We start from the raw sequence: 11,877 nt of genomic DNA, 5'->3' as shown, positions 1-11,877 counted from the left end.
AGAAAGGGGAGCAGGGGAAGGAGATGTGGCGGAACCATGATTTGATTAGAGCGTGGATGGCAACGGGGGTTGGACCAGAAAGAGAATGTAGGTGCACCTGGTGTCAGAAGGGAAGAAATAAGTAGGTAGGTAAGGCAGTAGGTAAGTGAGATGGAGGAGATACGGATAGGTAGGATGACAGTGTCTAGTGCATGTGTGGTGTGAATAGAAAGAAGATGGGGGCGTGTGGGAGGGAAAAACAAATTAGTGTCGTTTGGGTGAGTGGATGGTTTTCCCCTATAGCAAGTGGAAAAATGAATATTGCCATCTAAGTGGATGATGTGCCAAGGGGAGCACAAGAGCCCAAGGACGTGGGCGCTGTCTCCCAGCTGGAAGCGTACGGGTCATGGATCATGAATCCGTCATACATGTTCCACTTGATCCTCGGTAGATCCGGCAGGTGGAGGAGGGATTGCGGTCAGGTACGGGAAAGCAGGCGCATGGCCGGTACGACAGGTAACGCCAGAAACAAGAAAGAGGTGTGGGTGGGTTTGTCGCTCTCAGTCTGTCTGTCTGTCTGTGTCGGTGTCTGTGTGTCTGTGGATATACGTGCTTTCCATTAAATGTACGACTGCTTTCGGGAGGGGGGGTTGAGTGCTGTGCTGATTTTACAATCCTGTAACCTTGTGGATTCGCAATGGTCCGTAGAGCATGGGGGAGGGCAGCCCCCAAGACGAGGCGGCCCTGGACCGCATGTCAAGGAAAGGGCTCCTTGTCGCCGCGATTGTGAGCAAGAAAATACAGAGAGAGAAAGAGACCACAAGTCTTCCATTAGTACAGGGAAGGTAAGGTGAGACGGGACAGGTACTGGCCGACGATTCATGTCAAAGCGGAAGACCCTGAAAGTGGAAGATGCACACGGGAAGAAGGAAAAGAAGGTTTATGGATTAGGCCACTTAGTCCCTTGTCAAATGAGAGACGGCGACCGCAATGGGAGGTGGGTAGTGCGAGAAGGCGGGGGAAACGGCTTCTATTTCCTCGACGCACAGAAGGGACGATTCTGAGCAATGAGATCTCATGGGCAAGTATATATTTCGTGAGGCTGCCCGTGCACCGTAACGCCACTAATCGGAATCTGAACGCCCTCTCTGGTACAGGGAGCATGCCGAATGTGTCAAGGGAAAGGGAAATGAGGAGGAGGGGGCCAGCATGATGAGCATGATGATCATGATCACCTCCACCATCATCATCATGTATTGCCAGAAATGAGCGAAAAAGGGTCGTGGCCAAGACGAGAGAGACGCCCGGGCCAGGCCGGGCTGGATGATGGATTGGGCGTGCGCATGGCAACATGGGGCCTGCGTGGGTGGTCGCATTTACGGCCAACACCTCACTCCTCACTTTGATGGAGCGAGGTCACTAGCGTGCTTAGGAGGAAACGAAAAAGACGCCTCCTGCTCTCCACCATGGGGGGCATTCGGCGGTGGGAGAAGTACCCACCACAGCAATCATTGCGCAGGATGATGAATCCGTGGATGCATGGGGTGCGCCATCGAATGCATGTTGGTGGCTGGGTAAAAGGTCTCAAGGGCATCTCTGTCCCAGCAGGTACTGGTACCTTTCAATGTCGTCTCTGTTTTGGAGAGCCTTTGTACGATCCTATAAAAGTTGATGTCCAAAACCCGACTGACTTTACACCCCTTCGTCTGCCAACAATGATCAATGAAATCGCCCTGTGGCTATTGGAGCAATACACAAATGCTCGGGAAGCCTCACGGCTCGTAATAGACTAATGGCCGGGAAGCGGTGGGGCCCGGCACAAATGGCTGACGAGGATCGTGTGCTCATCATGGCCGATCCTACATAACAGCTTTCAGCGAATTTTCTGTCTGTTCAGACCTTGATTCGGGAGAGCTAAAGCCAAGTTAGGATGCCAAACAGTTAGAGCGACCGGGCCGCGACGGCTGAGTCGACTGGCTGGCTGTCAAAATACTGGACTGGCGTTCTCACCAAGCTCGTTCTGAGGCCAGATCTCACGGTTATAGTAGTAAAAAGGGTCACCGCTAAGTTAGTAGACAGCCTTTGAATCGAACGCCAAGAAGCCTGGTTTCGACGTTGCAAGGAAAAAAGAGGAGACAATTTGATCCAGGTTTTCTACTAAGCTAGAGCTTAGCGCTCAGCCAATTTGGAGTTAAGATTGTTTACCTTCAAAAAGCCATTGGGTGTTTGTTTATTTGAGAAGAGTCAAGGACCTTTTAACTTACTGGCAAGCTAAGAAGCGATGAGCGAGACGGAAACTATTCCTACGAACCAAGGTTCAGTGTCCGAAGCGACCGGAGACGGGATCGTCGGCCCACGGCCCGCCCTAGGAATAGGGCCTTGGTTGGTTTCAAGGAAATAGTTGCGGAAACAGGAGCAGGATTATTGGGGTCTACCGCGAGCTGTGTTACAGACAAAGCTCAAACCCTGAGATACGATCTCTAAGCAATTTCAACTAATGTAGTGTCTTAACCAGGCTCCCTAGACTTAGCCAATCTGTTCATGTCTGAACAGCAGGGGACCCAAAAACGTCGTGGAGCGACCCATTTCATCGTACTGGTACATGGCACTACTACACCGCGAATTCCCTGATCAGCTATGCCGTGGGATCGTTAATGGGCAGCTAGAGGACCTTTAGGCTCCCTAATGCTTTCAATCTGCCAGATTCTCTATGCTTGAGTGGGCAGATGCCGGAAGAGCTCCGGAGGAAGAAGTTGCGAAAATGGCTGAATTACAAGGTAAAACAGTTCATCTTTTCAAGCACGCTATCAGTGTCCAACTTCCAATAAGCAACGCCTTCTCCAAAGCTCCAAGATAACTGCTGCCCAACCTCCGATTCTGGCAAAGTCTACAACGATTCATGCCAAAAAAAAAAAAAAAAAAAAAAAAAAAAAAAAAAAAAACTCCGTTCTGGACAATGGATCATACCAAATTTGGCTTCCGAAGATATGATCATAGCTTAGTAGGTTCGGTCTGGGTGCTGCTCATTTGTGCTGGTACATGTGAATCACCAGCCTGGGTCCAACGTAATTCAAAATTTAGTCCTCTATATCTTTCATAGCTGAACGGGCCGATCTCGGCAGTTGAGAAGCCGAGAGTCCCATCGTCTCATCTTCACGTCGGAATGTTAAGCTGTGGGCCCTCACTAGTTATAAGAAGTTGCTTTTTCAAAACGCCCAAGCTTATAGGTGGATCCGAATAGCAAGTTTCTATTCCATCGACCTAAGAAAGGTTAAAAGAAAGATTAGTTCCTGGACACAGGTTTTTCAGAATGGCACTACATGGCTTTTTCCAAGACATGACCAGGGATCTGATGAAAATCTCATAATAACCTCTCCATAATTGAAGCCGTATCCTCTAAGCTAAAGGCTTTAGCTGAAATTCATACTTGTTTGTGTAGCCGATGCTCCACTCATGACTCCATTTGATGCCGCATTTGATTGTGATTGGATTTGAAATGATTTTTTCTAATTCCGCCTATCGAGTTTGAGATTCTATAGTGACCATAGGGTTGATTGGGCGTCGTCATTTCAAGGTGGTTTTTGTGGTGCTTACACCGGCTGGCCCCGCTTCGATAAGCCGGCTTCGGCTGTGTCCGAGCCGGACCGTCTTCCGGCATTCAACCAACGATAGACCTTAATGTGGTCCGTGAAAGTAGCTGCACCAACGCCGTTGAGAGGAATATTTCCTTTGAACGTTGATTAAGGTGACAGCCTCGACAGATCTGTCGTAGAGCGGAGCTGACTGGGTAATCGTCTCTTCACCTCCAAACCCACACTTCCAATCCAAAACTCAAGAAAAAAGTGATTTCATTAAACACAGAGCACAAGCTTTTCTTTGCAACTGCCGAAATAAAACAAAAAAAGTATAAAGGCACAAGTGCCTTCAACCCCTGCCCTCTCAAGGGACTGGTAAAATGACTCCACCTCATGGATACTCCAATCTAACATGCATGTCTCGTTGAACGCTAAGATTTATCGTTTAATGATAGTGACTAATTTGCAGGTTAGATTGACGACCTGGTAATGAATGATAGGAGATGTAAAACGCTTACTGATATCTTCATCTGCCAATTCGTGGGTCAAACCAACACGCTGTGGCTGGTGCTTTACAGAGCGTCCATACACAATGGCAATCTTGAATTGCTCGACAATGGACTTGTGGATGGCGTTACACTAGAGTTGTGTCAACAAACAGAATCTTAAAAATGAATGAGGGTGTGAGAAGGAAACATACGAAATCTTCAACCGTGCAAGCATTCTTGCGAAGCACAACTGGCGCGGTGTAGTCAGGGACTTTGCCCTTCGGTTTGGTGTAAATTCTTCGCAGGTTCAACTTGTCCCACATTTGCTCTAGAAGCTCATCGATGTTCCATCCATGTTCAGAACTGATGGGGCAAGCGTTGGGAATTCGGTAAAGCAAATCCAGTTCTTCGATTGAGATTGCGTCGATCTTGTTGAGCGCGTAGATGACGGGAATGTAGCTACGGCTCTTTGCTTCTAAAACGTCAATAACGTCATCAATAGTAGCATCGCATCGAATGGCAACGTCAGCCGAGGAGATTTTATATTCTGACATGACGGCTTTGATTTCCTGCGAATTATCAGCATACCCATATACCAAGATGTCGCATTCAAAAGAGACCTTACATCAGGCGAAATGTGAGTTAGGGGCACAGTGTTGGTGATACTGATTCCACCCTTGTCCTTCTTGGTAACCTTGATATTTGGTGGTTCCTTATTGACTCGAATACCGAAACCTTCCAATTCGTTCTCGATAACCCTCTTGTCCGTCAAAGGCTTGTTCACGTCCAGAACAATGAATATCAGGTGACAAGTTTTGGCAACAGCGATGACTTGACGTCCACGACCTTTGCCGTCCTTTGCACCTTGGATAATGCCGGGAAGATCGAGAATTTGGATTTTGGCGCCATTGTAAATGACTTGACCCGGTACCGTCGTAAGCTGTGATTTGGTCAGGGCCCAGTTCATCAGTGGGTAAGAAGGCGGATGAGCCTACCGTTGTGAACTCATAAGCAGCGGCTGAAATCATTAGCATTATTTACTCTGAGATTTCCAAGTTGCGCTAAAAGGCTTTACCTTCAGAGTGTTGTCCAGTCAATCTACTCATCAGAGTACTTTTCCCGACTGATGGGAAACCTATGAAACCACTGAAACCCGCTTAGTTTTGAACAATCTAGGTGGAAAAGGAATCAACCTACACACTAGCAACACCTGTTCTGGCGACGTCGAAACCAGCTGGAAAAAAGGATGAGCATGACGTATCGAATGATGAAGGAGAAAGACGAAAACTCACCACCGCCGCCACCACCGCCTCCTCCTGACGGAGTGAGCAGCTCACGCTTCAGCTTTGCGAGTTTGGCTTTGAGTTGACCCAAGTGGAACGAGGTGGCCTTGTTCCGTTGAGTCCGGGCCATCTACGCAATTATTTAGTCCTCACAAAAGTCTTTGCTAACGGTATCCGGTGTCGAACGAACCTCGGACTCAATCTCTTTAATCTATAAATGATCAAAATAATTTTAGTACTCAGTTTTCTCACAGAAGAGAGAGACGAAAAAAAAAGGTCTTACCTTATCTACTGTGGTCGCCATGATGATAAAGTCTCCACTTGACCCTTGAAGTTATTTGCCTCTATGTGGTATGTGTCAAACAATTGAAGTAACAAAGGTTCGAAATGCGATGGGTTGAAGTGGCCGTTAGCCTGTTCTTGAATTTGAAAATGGGATTGACGATTTCGAGTTATGACGAAGGAAACGTCAAAAGTTTAGTGGGGAAGTTACCGGGATCGGAAGTGGAAAATATATTATCCGTCGCTCACTCTCTCCGGACCTGCGTCCGCCTGGAAAGGAAAAGAGCAGCGGCCTTGGCCCCGATGAAGTTACCGAGTGTAGCCATGTCGGGCCGATCGAGGGGGATTGTGTGACTGATTTATGCCCTTCGATAACGTTAAAGGAAAAAGATATTCCCAGCTTAATCAGGAGAGAGAACAACTTGCTCAATCTGTTCAATGGTTGTAATATAAAAGCGCTCTCCTTGACTTCCGTTTCCGGGCTTGCACTTCGTGTAACTGGTCCATTTGTTTTTTCTGAGGCCTGACACTTGCGTGAAACGCACTGTGACCATCAACGGCTCGCTGGAAAATAGCATTGCGGGGTAACATAACGAACAAGACCAATTCATAGCGATCCTGCGTATAATTATTCCGATATTCAGAACCTCACTATGCCCGCCGTTGCTCAAGAAGTCTTGTCTACGCCGGAACCGGCTATCACCAAGCTTCAGTCCAAAGATGCTTTCCACCAGCTAGTCGAAGACCTCAGCAAGGTTCTGGGCCCTTCCTCTGGAATCAATTCAGACGACGTCGATCCAAACGACCTGGTAAAGCTCATGGAGGGCTACGTTTCTCGAGACAAGGAATGGCAGAAATATGCTCTTGGAGACAACAGCCGTGCTTACACCAGAAATTTGGTCGACCAGGGTAATGGGAAGAGCAACCTGGTATGCGATCTCAATCTTGAAAGATCCTGAAACTTCAGATAAAATTAACTTTCTCTTGCAGTTAATCCTCGTCTGGACGCCAGGCAAAAGCAGCCCCATCCATGACCATGCTGACGCTCACTGCGTTATGAAGGTAAATGTTTCAGACTTATGCCAGAAATATGGAAGCACAAAGCTAACGTATTGAACAGGTTCTTCGAGGCTCGCTGAAAGAATCACTTTACTCTTGGCCAGATCGCAACAAGACAAATGAGGGCATTCCCTCGCCATTGGAAATTAAGAAAGAGACTGTTTTCGGTGAAAATCAGGTCACGTACATGTCAGACAATGTTCGTTGGCTCCAATGGGATCTTATAATATGGAACGAGACAACTGACATGAACTACAGCTTGGTCTTCACAAAATTTCCAACGTTAGCACAGATACCCCTGCGATTTCTCTTCACTGTAAGTACCCATAGTTGTCCACGGCATCCTCAAATGCCCCCGAGGCGTTTATAAGCTACATCCGCAACTCAGTACTGACATATTCAGTGTACACCCCACCCAATGCTGCGAAGGTTGGCTGCCACATGTATGACGAGAAGACCGGAAAATCCAGCCATGTGCTTCAATGCAGCTTCTTCTCCGAACTTGGAGTCAGAATTCCGCAGCCTAACTAAGCTGTCAGGCCGTATACTCTGATGTAGTGATCTTCACTCAGCAAGGAACCTTCTAATTTTCTTCTCTCTCTTCTGATAAACGCCTTTTTTGGTTCCATTTCTTCCTCTTTCCTTTTCATTTCACTGCTATATTCGATTTGCATACGCAAACAACCTTGATGATACCTCGAGAGTTATCTCAGCATATCCGGCGAGGAATGCCGGTCAAGAAACCACGAAAAAAGAGAATACATCTTGCTGAAAGCATTCTCACATAGTCTGGAAAATAGCTTAAAGAGCTCGGCATGGGTGCGGTGTTTGGTTGTTGTTTTTGGCTCTCTCTCCTTTCTGCCTTTCCCTCCAGGGTCTCTTTCATAATATATTGAACGTGGTTTTTTTTTGGGTCTACCCTAACGATCAACGTCCTTTTAATCCACTCAACTGGGACGAAGGGGCGCTACAATCAGCTAACTCAATGAAACGAATATTATCATTCAATCTACGCGCTCTCCTTTAGAACTGTGAAGGGTCTAGCATAGGTCAGCTCCGAAATTGGGTTTGGGGTTGATGCGAAAGAGCCTACATAAAGAGTGCGCACGTGGTTAGCTAAACCAGCACCAAAACAACGAGTATTACCATCAGGCAAGAAATAGCACTCGTAGTCATTCAGACGTGTCTCAAATAAACGCCACTTACACACCATCTAGTCGACGACAAGTCTTAAACGCACTACGTTGTTTGCCCAGCATAGAGCCAAAAGGCATGTTTCAACCCACAAAGTATGTCCCTAAATGACTTGAAAAAGTAAAATATAATAGATTGAGAGATAAAGTACCTATATATTGAGAGGAAGAGAGAAAGAAAGAAAGAAAGAAAGAAGCGTAGACGATAAATAAGAAACGGAGAAATAGATAAAAAAGAATATCACGTCTATGCAGTTACACCACACACAGTACGCCAAATAGTGAGACGAGATGGGCGGAGCACAAAGAGAAAGAAAAAAAGCAAAAGATCAGAATAGCCCCCTAAGATTGAAAAAAATATCCACGCGCCAGGCCAACCAGTGAGCCATGGAGTCTGCTCACAACGGACGGACGCCAAAGAGAGAAGAGGAAGAGGAGAGAGCAGAAAGGTTGAAAATCCCTCCATCTAAGACAAGTGAGAAGAAAAGAAGAATAAGAATTTGGAAAAGAATCGAGCAGATGAAGCAAGATTCGCAGAGAAAACCCCAAAGGCCAGCAAAGGGAAGTATATATATAAACAGCAAAAGGCGCTGGAAATGGCTCGAGGAGGGAAAAAGAAAAAAAATTGAAGCAGAGAAACATGCTGGTAGAAAATCACCACCCCATCAACGAGTAATACGAGCGCCCACATAACACCTAACATGCCTGTTCCTACCTCCACTCAACAATGAAAAGTTGCCAACACCCTGAAGATTTCTCGCACTGATTTCCACCAGATCTCATATACGGAAACCGATAAAGACGTCTAGTCCCGTGCTCGAAATCCACTTCACCCCTGTGTGTATTCGTACAAATGGCTTGACAAATCTCTCGGAGATGAAGAAATAGAAAAGAGGAAAAAAATTTTACATAATGGTACAACCGCCACTTCGGGCACGCCTTCTGCGGCCAATTCCGGCAAGTCCCATGCCGCCTTCTTCTTCGTCAGCGTGAAGAAGAGCTGCTTCTCTCGCACGTCGTCTCCTCCGACGGCTGCCAGCTCCGCCAACACCAGCTTCCTCGTTGGCAATCATATATTCTGCCCATTTGCGCTCCAGTCGACTAGCAGAGGCAAGATCTCCCCTGAGCACCCGCTTCATGTGCTCATCGACAGTCATTTGCCAACCGTAAAAGCATTTGAGCTGAATGACTTCGGTTGGGTAGCATGGCGATTTGGAGTTGGCTCCAGGGCGTGTAATCTCAGCATTGCGAGAGAGCACCTCGCGAATGCCGGTCCAGGTCACGTTTTGGCAGTCATACACTACCATGCGAAGCCCGACAACGGGCCGTCTCTGGGTGGCTGTATGGAGAGCTTTGTTACGCTGACGAATGATACCAGCAGCTTCGGCAAGCACGAGGTCGGAGACACGTGTGTTGTCCATTTCCACATTGCGCAGGCGAGTGCAATTTTTCATAACGGGCAGCATGCCGACGTCTCCGAGATTCTCGCAGTAGCTGATGCATAGGTGCTCAAGGGTACTCGTACAGGGAGAACGAGCTAGTATTTGCAAGGTGCTATTGGTCAATTCCTCCAGTTCTTCCAGGTCAAGATGGGTGAGTCTTGGGAGCGAAGCCAAGAGTTCTGACAGTGCAGCGTCGGTTAGCACTGAGCATTTAGACAATTGGAGACCTTCCAAGTGAGGGACATTTCCTGCCAGTGCCTTGATGCCATCGTCCGTTAGGCCACGGCATCGAGTTAGATCCAGATGCTTAAGCTTTCGCGGAGGAACAATTGCTCTTGACGTGAGCGGATCAATCTCCGCGTCTACTCCTTCCAGGAGAATCTGCAGAGACTCATCGGTGATACTATCGCAGTGATTTAATACCAACCGTTCCAAATTATTTTTCTGGAAAAGCTCAAGCATAAATTCATGGTCGCCGAAGCCGCGAACTTCGCCCGCGCGGAGGTCCTTCAATTGCGAACAAGATTCCACGATCCTTCTCAAGCCGCGGGTATCAACATTGTTGCACCAGGACACGTTTAGATGCTCCAGACGTGGGCATGACTGCGCGAGAACCTTCATCGTAGAATTGGTTACCACGGCCAATCCCGAGACATTGAGATAGGCGAGCTTTGAATTGCGGACAAGGAAGCTGTGAATCTCCGACCGGTCCAGACGACATCCCTCGATCGAAAGATTGATAATATTCTGGCAAGCCTCCGACATGGCCTCAGTACCAATCCTTTCACGCAGCTGAACGCAGCCGCGGAGGTTGAGGTCGCGCACAAACGGGCCAGCTGCCGTGATAATCTTTGCCAAGGACTCGCCAGGAATGTCCCGATAGAATTCCGTTGTATCCAAGCTTGGCCAGAGCTGTCCGTCAAAGCACATCTTGTGCCACGCTTTGGAGACGCTCGAGCAGCCGACAAGTTCCTTGGGCTTCAAGTATCCAAGAACATGCATCTTGATCTCGTCGGGCAAATCGGCCCAAAACGCTCGCCTCGGCCGCCTGTGAGACTTTGCTGTCTGAGAGAGTGGTCTTGAAAAATAATCATCCACCACTTCCGAGAGCTCTGGTGTAGCAGGCAATGGGCCACCTCGAGAAGATGTGGGTCGTAATTCGGCCGGGACGGGAACACTAGCAGGTCCGTTTTGACCTGCGTCAAGACCTATGAATCGAATGCGGGCTTTTGGGTCCAAAAAGGGACTGTCTTGACCGGGTGTGCTGACGACGGAGGTGGGAGCGGTAGAGAATCCACCAGAGGACTGAGAGGAATAAGAATTGCCGTACGAATGACAGTACGAGACTGAAGAGGAAAGAGAAACGCATGAAATTGAGCCTCGACCTCCACCTCTATACCCTGAAGAGGGTGTTCTTCCCATCTTCGCCAATGACGGAGAGGAAGAGATCCGGTGCAAGCTCTGGAGTATCCTTTTGCGTCCCTTGAGCTTCGCAGGGGCTTGAATCTGGACCGGATCCGAGGCTGGAGAAATCGTGGTTGCTCCAGCCATGACTTCACGAATTGAGTCTGTCATTTTACCGACTGACCGAATATCGACAGTCTGCTCGAGGAGTCTTGAAAATTCAACTTTCAAAGAAAGGAGAAATTTGGGGGCGGTTTTAACTTTTAACAAGTAAGCAGAAATGATTGATGCGCTCTTGGCCAAAACGGATTCGATAATCTCGAGGATTTCGTGTGGTTTCGCTCCAAGAGAATGATTAGTCGAATATCAGAGCTGCTGTCACAGGAACTTTGCGCTTGTCCAGAACATGGCAAAGACAGGTAAATGGCGAAAGACGCTGATCAGGATAAGCAGGACAAGCAGGACCCAGGTCCGGGGCACACTCTTAAAACCATGTACCTGGAGTAGGACACAAAGCCAGGCCTGAGAAATATAATGGCAAAATTGATCAGAGAAACAAAAGTGAGCCGATGCGCCCCTGGCAATCCGTGTGCGATGATCTCGCCTTGAAGTTCGCGGGGGTTTATAGAGTGGATTTGTTGGTGGGCGAAAGATACCGATAATCGCTATCGATAGGGGAGGAAATCCCAGCCTGTTCGGTCGCCGGGCGTAAATCAGCCGGACAAGTGGATTCAGGGTGATGCCCACGTGGGTCACTCAGGTCAGCAGCGAGAACCCCCAAATGTTTCAACAACGAGCACACAGAGAGAGACAGAGGAGCGACGGGAAGATAAGGTCAAGAGAGAATGAAAAGAGGAGGAGAAAACGAGTTTCTGTGTGAGGAGAAAAAAACAGCACCGCGCCATGGTCAGGCCCAAGTGGTGATGGGTGTTGTAATTAATTCGTAGCTCGACCTCGTGGTCCTAGAGGGGGAAAGTGCAGTGGCATAATCAATCGATGACTTTCTTCTGGGTCTATCCAAGGGTACCCGACGGGTACTCTGGACTTTTCCCCGGCAATAGTCGCCCCGTTAGTCCCGGTCTGGCCGCCCCACGGCAGCTATAATATGGTGGGGAAGACGGACGCGAGTCCAAGTAGCGATACCGATAAAGTACCGATAACTGGGACGGCAG

General features: G+C 48.1%; 3 protein-coding genes across 3 annotated transcripts; 1 reads left to right on the top strand and 2 right to left on the bottom strand.

Moving 5' to 3' along the window:
* Positions 1–3,992: 3,992 nt before the first annotated feature.
* L228DRAFT_253336 (GTP-binding protein RBG1) lies at positions 3,993–5,629 on the bottom strand (the record flags this gene model as incomplete). Its single annotated transcript, XM_018333738.1, has 10 exons — positions 3,993–4,012; positions 4,073–4,193; positions 4,255–4,611; positions 4,668–4,982; positions 5,038–5,060; positions 5,118–5,188; positions 5,240–5,276; positions 5,335–5,455; positions 5,516–5,536; positions 5,609–5,629. 10 exons carry the CDS (start codon positions 5,627–5,629, stop codon positions 3,993–3,995), a joined length of 1,107 nt encoding a protein of 368 aa, XP_018187760.1.
* Positions 5,630–6,260: 631 nt separating this feature from the next.
* On the top strand, positions 6,261–7,197 carry L228DRAFT_268684 (cysteine dioxygenase; the record flags this gene model as incomplete). The annotated part of the gene is made up of 5 exons (XM_018335180.1): positions 6,261–6,536; positions 6,598–6,669; positions 6,728–6,865; positions 6,925–6,982; positions 7,070–7,197. 5 exons carry the CDS (start codon positions 6,261–6,263, stop codon positions 7,195–7,197), a joined length of 672 nt encoding a protein of 223 aa, XP_018187759.1.
* Positions 7,198–8,764: 1,567 nt separating this feature from the next.
* Positions 8,765–10,852, bottom strand: L228DRAFT_268683 (RNI-like protein; the record flags this gene model as incomplete). Its single annotated transcript, XM_018335179.1, has 1 exon — positions 8,765–10,852. The coding sequence occupies one exon, from the start codon at positions 10,850–10,852 to the stop codon at positions 8,765–8,767; it is 2,088 nt and encodes a 695-aa protein (XP_018187758.1).
* Positions 10,853–11,877: the final 1,025 nt, after the last annotated feature.

This window comes from Xylona heveae (genome assembly GCF_001619985.1).
Source record: "Xylona heveae TC161 unplaced genomic scaffold L228scaffold_6, whole genome shotgun sequence".
NCBI classification, from domain to species: Eukaryota; Fungi; Ascomycota; class Xylonomycetes; order Xylonales; family Xylonaceae; genus Xylona; species Xylona heveae.
The sequence above is the reverse complement of the archived record's forward strand: the minus strand, read 5'-3'. Positions and strand labels throughout refer to the sequence as shown.